The sequence below is a fragment of the Thermobia domestica genome, chromosome 10, assembly GCF_964235325.1.
Source record: "Thermobia domestica chromosome 10, izTheDome1.hap1.1, whole genome shotgun sequence".
Classification (NCBI taxonomy): Eukaryota; Metazoa; Arthropoda; class Insecta; order Zygentoma; family Lepismatidae; genus Thermobia; species Thermobia domestica.
In genome coordinates this window covers 15,821,555-15,837,579 of record NC_137463.1, presented here as the reverse complement: position 1 = coordinate 15,837,579, position 16,025 = coordinate 15,821,555, and the positions used below count along the sequence as shown (strand labels likewise).

General features: G+C 37.7%; 1 protein-coding gene across 1 annotated transcript in view; it reads right to left on the bottom strand.

Annotated features, from left to right (window-relative positions):
• Deaf1 (deformed epidermal autoregulatory factor 1) overlaps nucleotides 1-16,025 on the bottom strand; it is a 41,525-nt gene that overhangs the window by 14,472 nt on the left and 11,028 nt on the right. Inside the window, exons 5-6 of the mRNA XM_081727760.1 lie at nucleotides 7,497-7,632; nucleotides 3,229-3,461 (exon numbers count right to left, since the gene is read on the bottom strand). Of these exons, the coding sequence (XP_081583886.1) occupies nucleotides 3,229-3,461; nucleotides 7,497-7,632 (369 nt within the window). The remainder of the gene's footprint in view (nucleotides 1-3,228; nucleotides 3,462-7,496; nucleotides 7,633-16,025) is intronic.

Here is a 16,025-nt window from a genome sequence, read left to right as displayed (position 1 = left end):
AACAGCACGTGTTGGTGTATGAATATAACACGTTGAGAGCTCGCACTGAAAGGTGGGGATCCTTACAGTATTTTTTGAAACTTAGGAATAATTTTAGACTTAGGAAAGAAAGTAAATGCACTCAACATTAAACTTCTATAGTTAAAAGAAATTTAATATGAAATATTAGTACTTTCCTTTCTTAAGTACAATACTTCTTCATATTGATATGTTAACAGGTTTACTACAACAAGAAAAATCAATAATTAACATCCGTCTGTTCAAAAACTCTTACGTACAGGGTTTCCAAACGCATCTTCTGATATTAAAGAATGTATATAGGAGAATTAAAGTTGAATGATACCTTTAACAAAAGACAATTACAATAGATTGCCTAATCTTAAACAACCTGGTAAGAATAATAATTTAATACAGTAGTTTCAAACCGGTGTGTCGCAAATTTTAGAATTTAAAAATCATGAAGCATTCAATAATTAGTTAAAATCAATGTTACATTAGAGTATCAGTCAACGCCTCCAGTGCCTGCAACAATGCTCAGTGCTACATAGGAGACGCGCATCCAGAAATTTTTGTTCGGGGGACGGGGTCCAATAATTCAAGACTATATGTTTATGCAGTATCGGACGAGTGTTATTCTACAGCCGAAAAAAAAAAATTAAGTACTGACACTTATATTCTCACGAAAAGTTATTCATTTAGATTGTTTCTTATCATAAAAGAAATAGTACAGATAAGTAAGGTCAGATCTTTTGTCTATATTAAATATTAGAAGAATACCCGTTCCTCGCACGGGGAGAATACGTTTCATTTTGGACATAAGGTACTAATGGGAGCTGCATTTGAATGTATACGGCATCGGAAGTGTCACTGTTCGTCTCAGCAACCCCGAAAGCTATGGATTCGACACTAATATATGTCATTTTCGACCATTTTTGTACATCTCCCCCCCTCCCTAAGTTGCACCGTCAAAGTGAAATGATAAAAAAAAAAAAAAAAAAAAATTCGAGGCCCGAACCTCATTTATGTGGCAAATTTGATCGAGATAGGTCTGGTGGTTCAAAAGTTATTAAGTCACATAGTGACTCATTTTTACATATAGATTTCTCTTCTAAACAGGTCTAGTTTTATTTAGTGTAAAAATGTATGTCAAGTTACGAAGTTTTTATTTCGGACGGGGGGGGGGAGGCCTCTGGACCTGATGGATTACCCCCGGAGTGCGCCCCTGCTACATCGTCATTAAAACTTCAAAGATTTATTACTAATGAAAATCAAACAAGTGTGTCGCGACGCGATGCCATGAGCATTCAGTAAACGTATGGTCAGTCAAAAATGGATGGGATCCACTGATTTAAAATCCGTAATTTAAATGGAAATATAAACAAAGAAATATTGAGAAACACCTTATTAGTGAGGTATACCAAATTTCCTGCTCGTGTGAGATTTATAAATGAACATCAAACGAAATATTTAATTTACTGGATTAAAAAAAAAGTAACTCATCTCAGAGGACTTACAACATTTTAACCATAATGAATCTTATATCAACGAAAACTAAAATTATGAAAATTGAATAGTGAAGCTTATAATTTGGGTTTAAATTTGGACAAGAACTGGATTCCGTTCGCATATTTTTCGTGAAATAAAACTGTCAAATGTGTCCTATGTATATTTACTGTATACTTTTCAGGCAGTTTTACACACTAGGAATTTTTCTGTATTTACTTTTACCTTCCTATGTATGAGGGGACATCGGAAAATTTTAATTATCACCAGAAGTTAATTAAGTGATTTTGACATAATTTGGCATAGACCTTATATGCATGATTTAATGTATGATTTCTATTTTTAGTGTGCCCTCCGAAACTGTGACACTTCAGCCTCACCCGTGCCGCACTCTTACGGAAGAAACTTTCCCTTTGCTTTGGGGAAAGATCTGAATGACTTCGACTATGTTGTTAATTTGTCATTCAGTCGTTTGGTCTTGGCGATTGAAGATCATAAGCTACTTAGAATGGCTAACAAGACAGGGCACAGCGAAGCTCGTGAAATAATTCAATATGCTAGCCCTGTTCGCATCCAACTATTGAAAGATCTCGGCTACAGCAACTTGTCCTTCCTTTTTCGAGGAGCGTACGGGAAAACAAATCGACACAGCGCCAGAAGGAGCACCTTCAAATAAAAAGGCTCTAAGGTATCAGGACGTTAGGTTCCGCGTTTGTTGACTTCAGAGAAACACGGCGTAACGTGGTGAGTCACTTGTTAAATCTTTAGGAGCACGATTAGGATTTTTTGTCAGTTTGATAACTATGGACGAATACTGGATCTGTCTGTATGACCCTGAGACAAAAGGGATGAGCAAGAAGTGGAAGCACTCCTCAAATAGGCGAAAGTGCAGAAGTCAGTGAAATCATGTTCTGTTTTTGGGACTGTGGGGTCATCCTTACGGACTATATTTAGAAGAGTGATACTTTCACTGGAACATACTACTGCTCACTTCGGACAAAGAGGTGCTGTTAAACGTCGCTGTATGCTCACCAAAGGGATGTTCTTGTGGACAATGCACCCGCACATGTATCGCAAACAGCGTCAGTAGAAGGTGCTAAATGTAGCTTTGAAATATTGTCGCACCTGCCCTATTCCCTTGAACTGGTACTAAGCGACTTCCTGCTCTCACAGACAAATAATTCACTTTGGAGTTATCACTTTGGCGACACAGATGACTGTCATAATGTAGGTGTACAATAGTTTTCCATGCAATCTGCATAGTTCTACAATTACGGTGTTCGACAGGTCAAAAACAGTGGGAGAAATGTGTAGTTTGCACGGAAGCTCGTAGATAAATCTTGAAGACATAAAACTCAAATCCACTGTCTCTATTAGTTTATGGTGATAATTAAAACACTATCAGTAACTTCCAGCAGAACATTAAACTAATAGTTCTTTGACAGACGAATGACAAGTATTTTTCTCATTGAATATACACGGATAGCTACCTCACGCAAATATTATGGATAAGATTTTACTGTGTTCTTAAATCATGTAATTGTTAAAGGACTTATCACATTGTATCATATCAAATAGCCTTTTCCGATTCACAGTTTTTATAACTTACTGATAAAACTGGTAAAGAACATTAAAATATTTACGAAACGAACAGGAATGAACTAATACTATACATCACTTTCGAAAGTTAATAGGGAAAATTAGATTTATTCTTATCTTACTAACCTCCTCCAATTTCTTAAATGCATCTGATTGGCTGGTGGCGACCACAGGCTGGTATTCTGTGACTTGGAGTGTCTGTTCAGTAGTTACTGCAGGTTGCGAGGCAGACACGACGGTGGGAGCTGCTGTGGCTGGAACAGTATTAGTTGTAACGATCATCCCATCGGTCAACGCTCTCTGCACGTAAGTAGTGGTTCCAGAACTCCTCCATGCCTCATCTTCAGTTTTCACAGAATCTAACAGAGTAAGAGGAGTTTTGGACTATATGCAAACAATGGGTTAACAACTTAAACATCAAGATATCCACATTTCCCTCTTTATGTGTGTTTAAGGGTTTAGCACGTAATATACAGTGTTCAACAAAAAAGTAAACCATAAAACTATTTACTGAACAATGGAAAGAATCCCTTACTTCTATATCTATTTAAATATAAGAGGGAGAATCAAATGAAAACCGAAAGTATTCCCCCCCCACTATTTTACTGCAGGGAGGATGTCTGCTTCTATATTTTTATATAGATGTGCTTACACCACAGGATAGGAAGTGCTTCGATACCGCGTAAGAAAAATTCTTCTGGTTGACACTGTAGTTACCCACACACCGCCGACTGCACGTCTTCATCCGACATGAAATTCTGGCCTCCAAGGTTCTCCTCTAGTGGACCAATGACGTGAAAATCTGATGGTGTCAAATCTGGTGAGTATTGCGGATATGGGAGGCATTTGAAGCATGAATAGTCGATGGTTTTCATGGTTGCACGAGCATAATGAGGACGGGCGTTATTATGTTGAAGCAAAACACTTGCACTCAGCAATTTCCTTCGCTCTGTGCGTTGCTAGTTTCAAACGGTTCTCTAGAATGTCGGTGTAGATGGCACTAGTCATTGTCAGAGAAACTAAATAAAAATTTGTAAATTGTGGTAAATAAAAATTCGTAATTTCGTTATAAAACTATGCGTAAAGCGGGACAAAATCGGTGAATAAAAATTCAATGTAAGAACACTATTTTCCTTGGCAATTACAATTAGTTACCTTTTATTTAACCTTAATTCCCTCTCATCAATCATGATATAAGTTCATACATGAGTATATAAAACAATATGAGTTTTTAACAAAAAAAAACTAAGAATCCTCACTGAATAAAAGTATCATCTAAAGATTTAAAAAAGCACACAGAACATTAATAGAAAAAAGTAACTTTAGTGTTCAGTTTACTTATGCAAATAACATGTAAGCATTGTTTCAATGTTTTCTGGTGTTAAATTTGTTCTTTTGTCGGTAACACAAAACAACAACTTTTTGTGATTTTCGCTTTCATTGTGCTTCACACATTAATCGTCGCCTTCAGGCAGTCCAATATTACAAAATTTACACATAACTATTTTTTGACATGCATCAAAAACGTAGTAACCATGATCTTTAAATTCTTTTGCACCGGTTGCTTTGCCGTTCAGAAGTACACGAGGCAAATCTGGGACCACACTCGCTGCAGCCAAGGAAACAGACACTGTGAGGGAGGGCTGACGCCAAGCAATCCCATATTTCACTGTGATAGACAAATGACGAACTAGTAGCGTTTACTCACAGTCAAGTGTGCAGAAGGGAGAAATAATGGTCATGAATAAATCGTAAAAGCGCCGAAAATGAACTTTTCCGTAAATTTCGTGGAATATCGAGACTTGTTGCAAATTTCGCTAATTCTACAGAATTTCGCGTTTAATCGCAAGCGTTTTATGGAATAACAAATAGTAAAAAATATATTTAAGATACACAACATTTTCATACAAAACTGATACATTTCGCGTTTTCGCGTGTCACAAAAAAATCGTATCTCTAGTCACTGTGTATGTGGGGGCATGTAGTGTTCAAAACAGGACCACTCTTATTCCAGAATAAAGCCAACATGACTTTCCCTGCAGAGGGCTGGTTGCGAAACTTCCTTGGTTGCGGCGAAGAAGAATGTGGTCATTCTTTGCTTGCACGATTTGTCTCCGGTTGAAAATGGTGCACCGGACTTCCATTCCCGGTGAAAATGTGAGCAAGAAAATCTTCATCCTCCTCTTCATAACGTCTTGACATGTGTGAACCCGATGATCTTTCAGTTCCTGCGTCAGGTGTCGAGGAATTCACCTGGCGCCAGGCGGACAATTTTCTGTAGCGGAGTTCGTCATACACTATATGTTGGGACTGAACCGAAGCTCATTCTGCAAGGAAGCCATTTCTCTCAGGGTGACGCGCCCGTTTTTCTGAATAACCCGACCTGCTGCGGCTATAGACTTCTGCCACAATTCGATGAGCCTGACCTGGACAGGGAGCATCAGTCCAAGTTTTACTTCTGTGAAATTCTTGCACCACTCAAGACTTACCGCTGTGACAAACAGGCATCCCCATACTTCGTCTTCATTTTATGGTTCACACCTTCACTTTAAAAAAAAAATCTAATAACTCCACGTTGTTCCTCCACGGTGCAACTGCGTTGTGGTGTCGCAATATTGAATCAGCTGTTACTCAGCTCCAACTCCATCTATCGACATTGCTTCGTACTACCAGCTCGGAAAATGTCAAGAACTGTGTATGCAAATTTCTAAAACCCTAGTGTATATTTATATATATATATATATATATATATATATATATATATATATATATATATATATATATATATATATATATATCAAAAACTTTTGCAATTTTCATTCGATTCTCCCTCAAACAAAAAGGTAAGAGGTTATTTTGATTTTTCAATGAGCCCTACAGCTTTTATGAGTAAATGATTTTGAACAATTCGTTTGAATGTAAGACTTCATAATTATTTCCTCACATTTTCATGCAACTTTTATAAACTAAATACAATTTTCAACATAATGTACGGTAATTCCTGCTTTTGTAACATGCATTCTTTCACCACCAAAATCTATATAAATACACTTCCAAGGAATAATTTCACTAAATTTATTGTTGAATACAAGAAATTATAGACAATTAATAAAGTCATATCACAGGTATCCATTAAATATTTACACACACTATCTATCAAATTATAAAATTCATAATCATTTCAAAAAGCGCATCTTTTAGCGACCAAGTAGAGAATACACTAAAAGCATCAAAAATGGTGAAAAGTCCTGACTACTGTGTGTGCATCTGACATACGAGGTTCCGGGTTTGATTTCTGGTAAAAGAGAATGAACTGCATTCCATGGTTCAGATTCCACTTTAAACTGTAGGTCTCATCTTATATAATGAATAAAAAATAACTTCTGTATCCGGTGATGAATATCCTTATTTGTGCATCAAGAAAAACTTTGTTGTTTCTTTTTAGCGAATTTCTGTTAATTTAGTCTTTTCTTGTCTTATAACCACATTTGTGGTTTAAAAGCAATGTCGCAGCCTTATTTGTCAGGTCGATTACTGCATTATTAATTGTTATAAGATAATGAAATTGTATTAAACAATAATTGGTTTGCACTAAAAGACGTGATCACGACTGGAGTCGTAACCAAAATTGCGCAGACATAGAACCCGAATTCACCTGTGTTAAACAAGGTTATGGAGTAAAATTATTGTAAATAAGAAAAGTAGTGACGCCAGAGATCTCTATACACTTTAAAGTTTGTATCCAAAATAAAAAGAATCTAAAAACATCGCTTGCATTAAATAAAACATTGTATTAAACATGAGTGAGACAGCTTTTTATATCCGGACGCCATATTGCCTCGAACCTCCCAATTTTGTTTCTAGTCTTAAAAACACGAAGATTTTCACGTCAAATTTTTATGAACACGTAAAAAATACTTGTTTAACGTGACACTTGAAAATAAATTAGTTGCTATATACACGATTTTTGTTAACAGGAACTATTTATTTTGTTCCAGGGATCAACAAGCCGCAATAAGAATACATAGTTAAGTGTGTATTCAGCAAATTTTAGTGTTATATAAAAAATAAATAAATAAATAAAAACCTTTCTCAAACATGACACTCCACGTACTTTTATAGTTTTAATATTACACCGATTATACATTAAATGAGTAGTAAACTGAAAAATCCAAATATGCTGAACTACAAACAAAATACACAATAGGCACATACACAAGAAGAGCCTTCGAAGAAACTTTACATAATACTTCCAACACACGAAGGACTAAACTAATTTTTCAAAATTAAATTTAAACGTCAAGCGGAACACACACACACACACACACATACATTCTACTTATAATAAACTGAAAATAAAATAACATTCCAAACACATCGTAAAATCACTGTACCTCCGTCACTATCTTCCCCGTTGCTACCAACATCCTTTGATGCAACCCTTTTCAACTTCCGTGATCCAAGTTCTCCATCACTTGTATCCTTTCTCTTGCGGCGTTTGTAGGGCGTGAACAACCTAATAGGTCCAGCCTAAAATGTTTACAAAATAACAGTTAATTCCACTTTATAACAATAAAAAAAAAAAAAAAAAAACGGAATGAAGGTAATAGTCATCAGGGAAAAAAAATATCCCCACAAATTTTACGTGACAAGACAATTTAGTGTGAATTATTTTAATCAACTTCCGAAGATGCTTTATATTATCCTTCCACCGTCTTAGTCTACGTCGACAGTCTCTTTCCTAATGACTTCTCGATCACAATTCTATACCTTACGTGATTTTCCTATGCATACGTAGATACAACGTGACATATCAATATTAAATACTCGTTATGATATTCGGTAACCTTAGCTATTATGAATTCCCGATTACGTTATTTCTTCCATTCACCCATCTGTCTTTTCACAAGTGTAATTTATCCCCGCAAAGAATGTAGTTGTTGAAAACTTTACCTCTCCGTAAGTCAGCGACAAATTTTCATATTCATACGATACAACATGTAGAATTATACTTTTTGTAGATTTTTACTTTTACTTTCTCTAATGTTAAAAGTGATAGTACAAAATTTTACACATAAGAGTTACGCACTCCGTCTACTTCGCTGATGTACACAGTACCTGGTTCAGACCATTAAATACAACTCCTCTTGCTATTATGTATGTTAAATTATGTGAGGAAATAAAGTGCTTTTATATCCCAAAAATTCTCTATCCGTCCGAATTCAATGATATACAGAGTGAAAAAATGCATGCTGGATCGCGAGTCGAACCCATGCTGATGTGTTAACCCTTAGGAGCTCTTGGCATTTTAGGCTATTTTTGAGACTTTCAGTCAAGCAGCTACTGCATCGTCACTATTTATCCTAGGATCATGGTTCATACCTCATTCTCTTCAGAATAGAGCTGGCTTTCAAATGGTACCACTTGCATGCTCATACCATATACCGGAAGCGGGAAAAATATCAAAGTGAAAACTTCGGAGGGAAAATTTTTTTTTCTCTAACTTTGGCCCCCCTGGACCCCCCCCTGTGAGATCATAGCCATCTAAAAAAATCTGATAAATAGTACTTGGTATAATGAATGTGTGTGCCAAATTTCAAGTTTCTATCTTGAATAGTAAGGGCGGGAGAATTTTTATCAAAAATTCCTACAATGCTCTATATCACCATAAAACACTATGATCTCAGGGGAAAAAATTCCTGAGACATCCCTAATTACCCTAGGACTATAATCCGCCAATCATTCTCTTCAGAATAGAACTGTCTTTCAGGCGGTACCATTCACATGTCTCCATCATGTATCTAAGGCGGGAAATTCCTGAAAAAAGGGATTTTTTGGGCAAAATTTCCCTTTTTTCAACTTTTGCCCCTCTGGACCCCCCCCCCACCGTTTTTACGCCGAAATCGGAAAAAAACTTCTGGCAAATACTACTCGGTGGACTGAATGTTTGCGCAAAATTTCAATCTTCTACGTGAGAAAATAGGCCCGCCAGAAAAAATTTCCCTACCATGCCCCACTTTTACCCTATACAGAAGTATATTTGGACAAAAATTCACTGAGACGGCCCTAATTACCCTAGAATAATAATTCGACCGTCGTTCTCTTCAGAATGGAACGGCCTTTCAGATGGTATGACTCACGTGGTCCTATCTTGTATGTGAGGCGGAAAATGACGAAAAACGTGATTTTTGGGATAAAAAACCCTTTTTTTTAACCCTTTGCCCCTCTGGTTCCCCCCTGTTTTAACACTGACATCAGAACAAAAAATCTGGTAAACACTACTCGGTGGACTGAATGTTTGTGCAAAATTTCAATCTTCTACGTTCAAAAATAAACCCGCCAAAGAATATATATACCGACAATGCCCCATTTTTCCCTATATAGAAGTATATTTTTCAAAAAATCCTTGAGACATCCCTAATTACCCTAGAATAATAATTCGACCGTCATTCTCCTCAGAATGGAACGGCCTTTCAGACGGTATGACGCACGTGGTCCTATCATGTATGTGAGGCGGGAAAATGACGACAAACGGGATTTTTGGGGTAAAAATATCCCTTTTTTACCCCTTTTCCCCTCTGGTTTTTCCCCTATTTTAGCACTGACATCGGAACAAAAAATCTGGTAAATACTACTCGGTGGACTGAATGTTTGTGCAAAATTTCAATCTTCTACGTTCAAAAATAAGCCCGCCAAAAATAATGAACATAGGCTTAAAAAGGGAAAAAAATACATTTTAAGATTATGACGTCATCACCTCCCATGTCTGGACGCAGGACGGTCTGAAACCATTTGTAATGTTTTCTACAATGTCTCTGGACTTGGAAAAAAAAAAAAAACGGTCGAAAAAGCTCAAATAGAAGAGAAATAACGCAATGTACCATGAAAAACGCGTATGGTACAAAATGTACTATAAGATCCCCAAAGGGTTAACCAGTCCGCTCTCTGAACAATCATACATTCTATCACTCTTGAAGTCTGCTCAACCACAGACTACATGAACTAAAACAATTCCCTTTGAGCTTGAGGATCCCAGTGGTTGTTATCTATAGAGGAGTTGGTCTGATTTAAAATCCGTTATTTCCTCCAATTGTAATTCACTATGAGAGGAGTTCTGTAATGTAGATACTGCGATATTTATACACAAAAGGAGTTTATATTATCCACGTGTTCACAAAAATTGAGTACCGACTTCAAAACTGATAATGAAATTTCTAGTTTAACGTGAAATTTAACGTTCCACGATTACGCACCGAGGTTAAGGGAGACTGATGATGATAATGAATGAAATGCTGGAATAAGAAGGTGAGAAGAAACGGGAGATCTCCAAGAAAATTCATGAATACTGCGTTTGTCCTCTTGACGAGAGCTGCGATCGAACCAGGGAATCTATGCACCAGAAGTGAGCATTTTACCATTGAGTCATAGTGGCTTTTCAAGACAAAAGTGTATGGCTGTTCAAGGAGCAAACTAGGTAGTGCAGTAGTTAATACATCAATATAGCAAACCGGAAACAACGGTTCAAGTAAGAGTAAGCAATCATATGGGTCCACCAACAGCAAGAACTTTTTGCATTCGTTCGGAACCATAATCAAAATTACGCAAGAAAATATCCGAATAATTAAAACTCCTAAGAACAGGAGCACAACGAAACAAGTACAAAACGACAGACAAATGTCAATGAAGATAATAGAAAGTCGGATCACACACACAGAGGAAAAGAGGATGATAGTTAAAACAACGACAGGTTACTCTTTGCCGAGGCTCAGCGTGATGTGTACACGGGGTTCGGCCCTGAGTAGCAGAAATAGAACCGTGTATGAGGAAATAAAAGGCCATGAAGAAATAATGTAACACACACACTAAGGTAAAGCGAATCGAATAGCAATTAAAAAAAATATAATAACTACTAATAATTTAAGGAAAATATGAGTAAAGCTATTCATACACAAAAATTAAATCGCAGCAAAATTTGGATGTTCTGTAAAAACCTCATGACTCGAGGAATAAAATGTACGTCATCCAAGTAGTAATTTCAGGTAGAGTAGAATGTTGTAACGCAGTCGAAGCCGAGCAGAGCCAAAGCTGAGCAATCGACGAGATGAACTGACAAGAATGAGCCACAAAAGGTACAATTCGGAGCTGCCATCTCATGTAAAAGATATGCATGCGTGAGATTGCTATGTCCAATCTGTAGGCAGGTAAGTATATTCTCGACAAGACGGTCGCCAACTAGAGAGCCAAACTCCCAAGCTAGGTTAAATGCGATATTTTTCAGCACTAGGTTCCAATTCAACTGTCACTGTTGCAACACGAGCAGCGAACACTGCTTGAAGATCAGAACATGGCTGGGTTGTCAGGAGTTCAATACCATGATGACCTGTATTTTATCATCTTTTGCTGCAGAATCCGCCTGCTCATTACTAGAAATACCAACAGGATTGGGATCCAACAAACTTGTAGAATGGAATCAGCAGCAAATACAGAATGGTTTTCACCAGAATACACTGAACTAGAGTGTTGTGTGTAAACACTAGTAAAGCTGGTAAGAACCCTTTTGGAGTGAGACAGGATCAGAAAACACACAACAACATGGGTAACAGCGTAATCTAACGCTTGAAGAATAGCAAGCAGCTCAGTACTCAAGATGGAAGTAAAGAAAGAGGTGGAACCCATAGAAGCCATGACTAAGCATAAATGCACAGCTAACAGTGCTATCTTGTCTCAAGCCATCCTTATAAACATGCGAAATGTCAACAGTTATGTAACAGAGCGAAACTCTTGTTGATATTGGTATCAGTAGTGGTAGACTTACGCGAACAGGCCAACTGAAATGACATGATAGGATAATTTATCTGCCATGCGGAACAGTAAGAAACCCTAAGGGATACAAATCCGGCACAGCAACAGCCAATTTATCCACAAGGATTAATGCACACATCTCAAAGGGTCTGAAAACAGGACGTATCGCACACCGACGAAAGCGATCACCCGCTTCAAGAACAAAAGGGTAATCAGGAAGTTTTTTAAGACGTGCAAAATAACGGAAGGTCAAAACTTATGTTTAAGGGATTGTTCATGTGCATCAACATAGAAGTTACGTATAAGGCTAGTACGGACAGCCTAGTAGAGGAAACAAATCACTCAACCATAATAGAAGTTAGAACGTATGAGTATGAAGACCGTAGAAATCTCATTTTTTATTATTTTTTTCTACAGGTTAATTTCTTTTAATATTAGCATAATTTATTGAAAATTTCGTATGTTAATATTTATTCAGTCTTTCGAAGTTTTCGTTTACGTCACTTTGTAGTGTTGTGATCAGACTAGTTTATACAGGGTGTTTAATAAGTAATGGTCACAAATTAAACCGTAGATAGTACACGCCAAAACTAACAAAAAAGTCTTAGTAAACATGTGTCCGCAAACGCTTCGTAACGGAGATAGCAGCTGCCGAAAATGTGGGAAAATGAAGTTTAGAGACGAATATATCAAAAAATGCATATCTCAAATGCATACGTACAAGTGTAGCAGCACTTAGGTAAATGAAATGGTATGCAAGGCACTGATGAAGCAGTTTGTGCTAAGCAGTTAACGTAACGAATATCCGCAAACTGGATTGCAATGGGAAATGCATGACAACATTCGAGTATATGGGAGGCGAATCTGAAACATTCCACATGTTGAACGCGTAAGTGTATTACAACAAGCAAAAAATGATGGACATGTCGTGTTTGTCCATATCAACAAACAGATCGTCATGTTGGTGATGTGTACAATATTAATCATAAAGTAAATAGTAAATACCCAGATGTGTAACCACAGAAGAGACGCATAAGAAATTAACTTACCTCTATCATTAAAGTAAATGTTGGAAGTGTCGTCAATTCATGTGAATGCATGCTCGTACCCGTCTTCGCAAAGATCCACGTACTCGTGATAACATGTCGGCATTCTGTTGAATATGTCGGCATTGTTCCACCCTTTCTCGAAGGTCTGAAGGTCTTCTAATGTTTCAAGAGGGGTAGAATAAACTTGCGATTTCACATGGCCCCAGAGAAAGAAATCTAAAGGATTTAAGTCCGGAGAGCGCGATGGCCAAGCAATAGGACCCCCACGTCCTATCCACTTTCGTCCGAATCAGGCATGTAAACGTTCTGACACTGTTAAGGAAATGTGCTGATGCTCCATCATGCATAAACCACAGTCGCTGATGCCTATCGAGAGGTATATCTTCGAGTAGAAGCGGCAAATCATGTTGGAGAAATCGCAAATATGAGATCCCAGTTAATGTATTAGGCAGAAAGGATGGTCCTATCAGCTGATCACCTAATAGCCCTACGCACACGTTTAAGGAAAACCTACGCTGATGTCCTACCTCCACTATTGCATGTGGATTCGCAGGGGATGAACCAAATAATGAGCAACCTACAGGTGCTCGATTGATTGAGTTATTGTTGCTTTAAACGAGCTTAGGAGCTTCGAAGGACGGGACCTACGATTTGGAACATCTGGGATCAGAACCACTGCACTCACAGGGCACTTCAGCGGATTTGAACCCGTAACATCTTGCACCTAAGGTGAGCTCAACGTCTGTTGCAACCCCGATTCAGTATTTCCAGCTGGCTTGCATGTTCTACCAGTGTTCCTTTCGGCCATTCCATTCATTTTCGCGCATTGTTTGTTTTACCTTGATATTGGTACGGTAAAGGACTACTCTGTACATGGGCATTCTTCTTAGGAATGTGCTCTGAAGTAGTTCATAACATGCACCACCACCTTTCTTCGATTGCCTCTCTCATTTCCTGTTGGTTATACAACCACACACGGTACGTAAACATTGTCCGTCATTTTGTATCTTTTCGAGCTTTCGACCTGGTATCACGACTTATGAATTACTGGTGGATAGACTCGCCCTCGATGTTCATCTCGAGCCCCCTTTCCTTGGACAATTTTCCGGGAATCCTTCCGTTCTTTGAGGAATCCCTTGCGTGCGCATTGCAGAGTTATCAACCATGCATTTCTGCGTAGCGCAGGTCTGACTTCGATAGTCATTCATTGGACCGCCCTCTGTCCGATTCATACTTTTTGAGATATTCGTCTCTAAACTGCATTTTCCCACACTTTCGACAGCCCCTATCTCCGTTACGAAGCGTTTGCGGACACATGTTTATTAAGACTTTTTTGTTAGTTTTGGCGTGTACTATCTACAGTTTAATTTATGACCATTACTTATTAAACACCCTATATATGGGCATAGTGATACTAATGATCCAATTTTGTTACCCATTAAAATGCACATATTTAGAAAATCTTTCTAAATAATTTTAGTAAGTGTTCTCGGTTAAGGTATTGACATCCGACGTTTCGAATGTAGTCGTTGCATTCATCTTTAAGGATTGTGATGAGACTGGAGATGTTGGCATGTATACATAGCGACTATTTAGGTGTAGGGTATAAATGGGGGTTTGTGATTGACTGCAGGAAATGCTGGCTCCTGACTGGCTGCTGTTGTAGCTCCAAGAAATTGTTTTGTTCAATGTGTCTTTTGTTCCTGAAAAGGGCCGACCATATAACGCTGAGTTAAAACCCATTGTATTTAATGAGACTTCCTTTCACGTGAGATAGCTATGGCTTCCTTTATTGTTCTGTTCCAAAAATTGCTGCACTTGGCTACTATGGTGGTATTTGTAAAATCAATTCTGTTGCCCAGCTCTAAGCTATGCTCTGCTAGTCCTGATTTTTCGGGTTGATGAAGTCTTATGTAGCTGTTGTGTTCTTTTAATCGATGTTCTACGGTATGTCCAGTTTTCCCTATGTATGATCTGCCACATTCACATGGTATACCATACACACTAGGAGTGAGCAGGTGAAGGTCGTCTTTCACTGGTTTGAATAACGATGTGATGTTGGCTGGAAGTTCATTAATAACTTTACACCAGGGGTGTGCAACTTGTAACAGTGGGTGGGTCAATCACAGAGCACTAAATGGTGTTGCGGGCCTCACTGTAGGTATATCATTTTTATAATTGAATAGTATAGTATTAAATGATGGAACATGTTCATCGTAATTTACATCACAATTACACAACTGTTATACTGGTAACCAAAATATTTACTCACTAAAGAGGAGCAGAATAATGTATTTAGAACTTTGTCGGCACCTCTAGCAATCCTTATACCGAGGGAAATTTCCCCCAAGTACCTGCACTTGCCAGGTGCTTGTCTTCAGGGCGTTACTACGTTTCGCACTGTGTGATCGATGGAAAATTTCCAGTTCTCTTAACAGGTAAAAAAGAAAAATTATAATAATTATTGTTTTCAATAACTGACCAGCACGCCGGAAGACCGGACAGGCTGGCCCGCGGGCCGGCTGTTGCAGACTGCTGCTTTACACCATGTCTTGGAAGTATTCTGCTGAGTTTGCCAGAGATGTGGCCGATGAAAGGCAATACGGTAGTAGTGAGATAATCCTCACTCTTTACTTTCTTTTATCACTCTTGAGTTTTTAGGAAGTGACTGCCCCTTCTTTTGGCCTTGTTGATATCTAAATAATATAAATTTATATCATCTTAGTATTATAATCTTTTAAAAATTAGATTTCTTTAATTGGAATAAATAATTTCAAAATTATTCGGCCAGTAAATCCAATGATATTGAAAAATAGTTGGGTTATGTTCATAGTTTTATATTTACATTCCCATATGGTTTAATGTAAACGCTACATACAAACAGATGTGCGAACCCCTGATTTGAGAAACGTCATGCCAACACAATTTTCAGCTTCCTCTTTTAACTTCCAATATTTTCTTTTATTTTTAAAATCCTCGATCACTCGTGATTTTCTTCTTCCTATTCCTCGCTTTCCTTCTATGATGGTGTGAAGAAGAATTTCTTCGCAAGATGTGTCCAATCAAACTGGC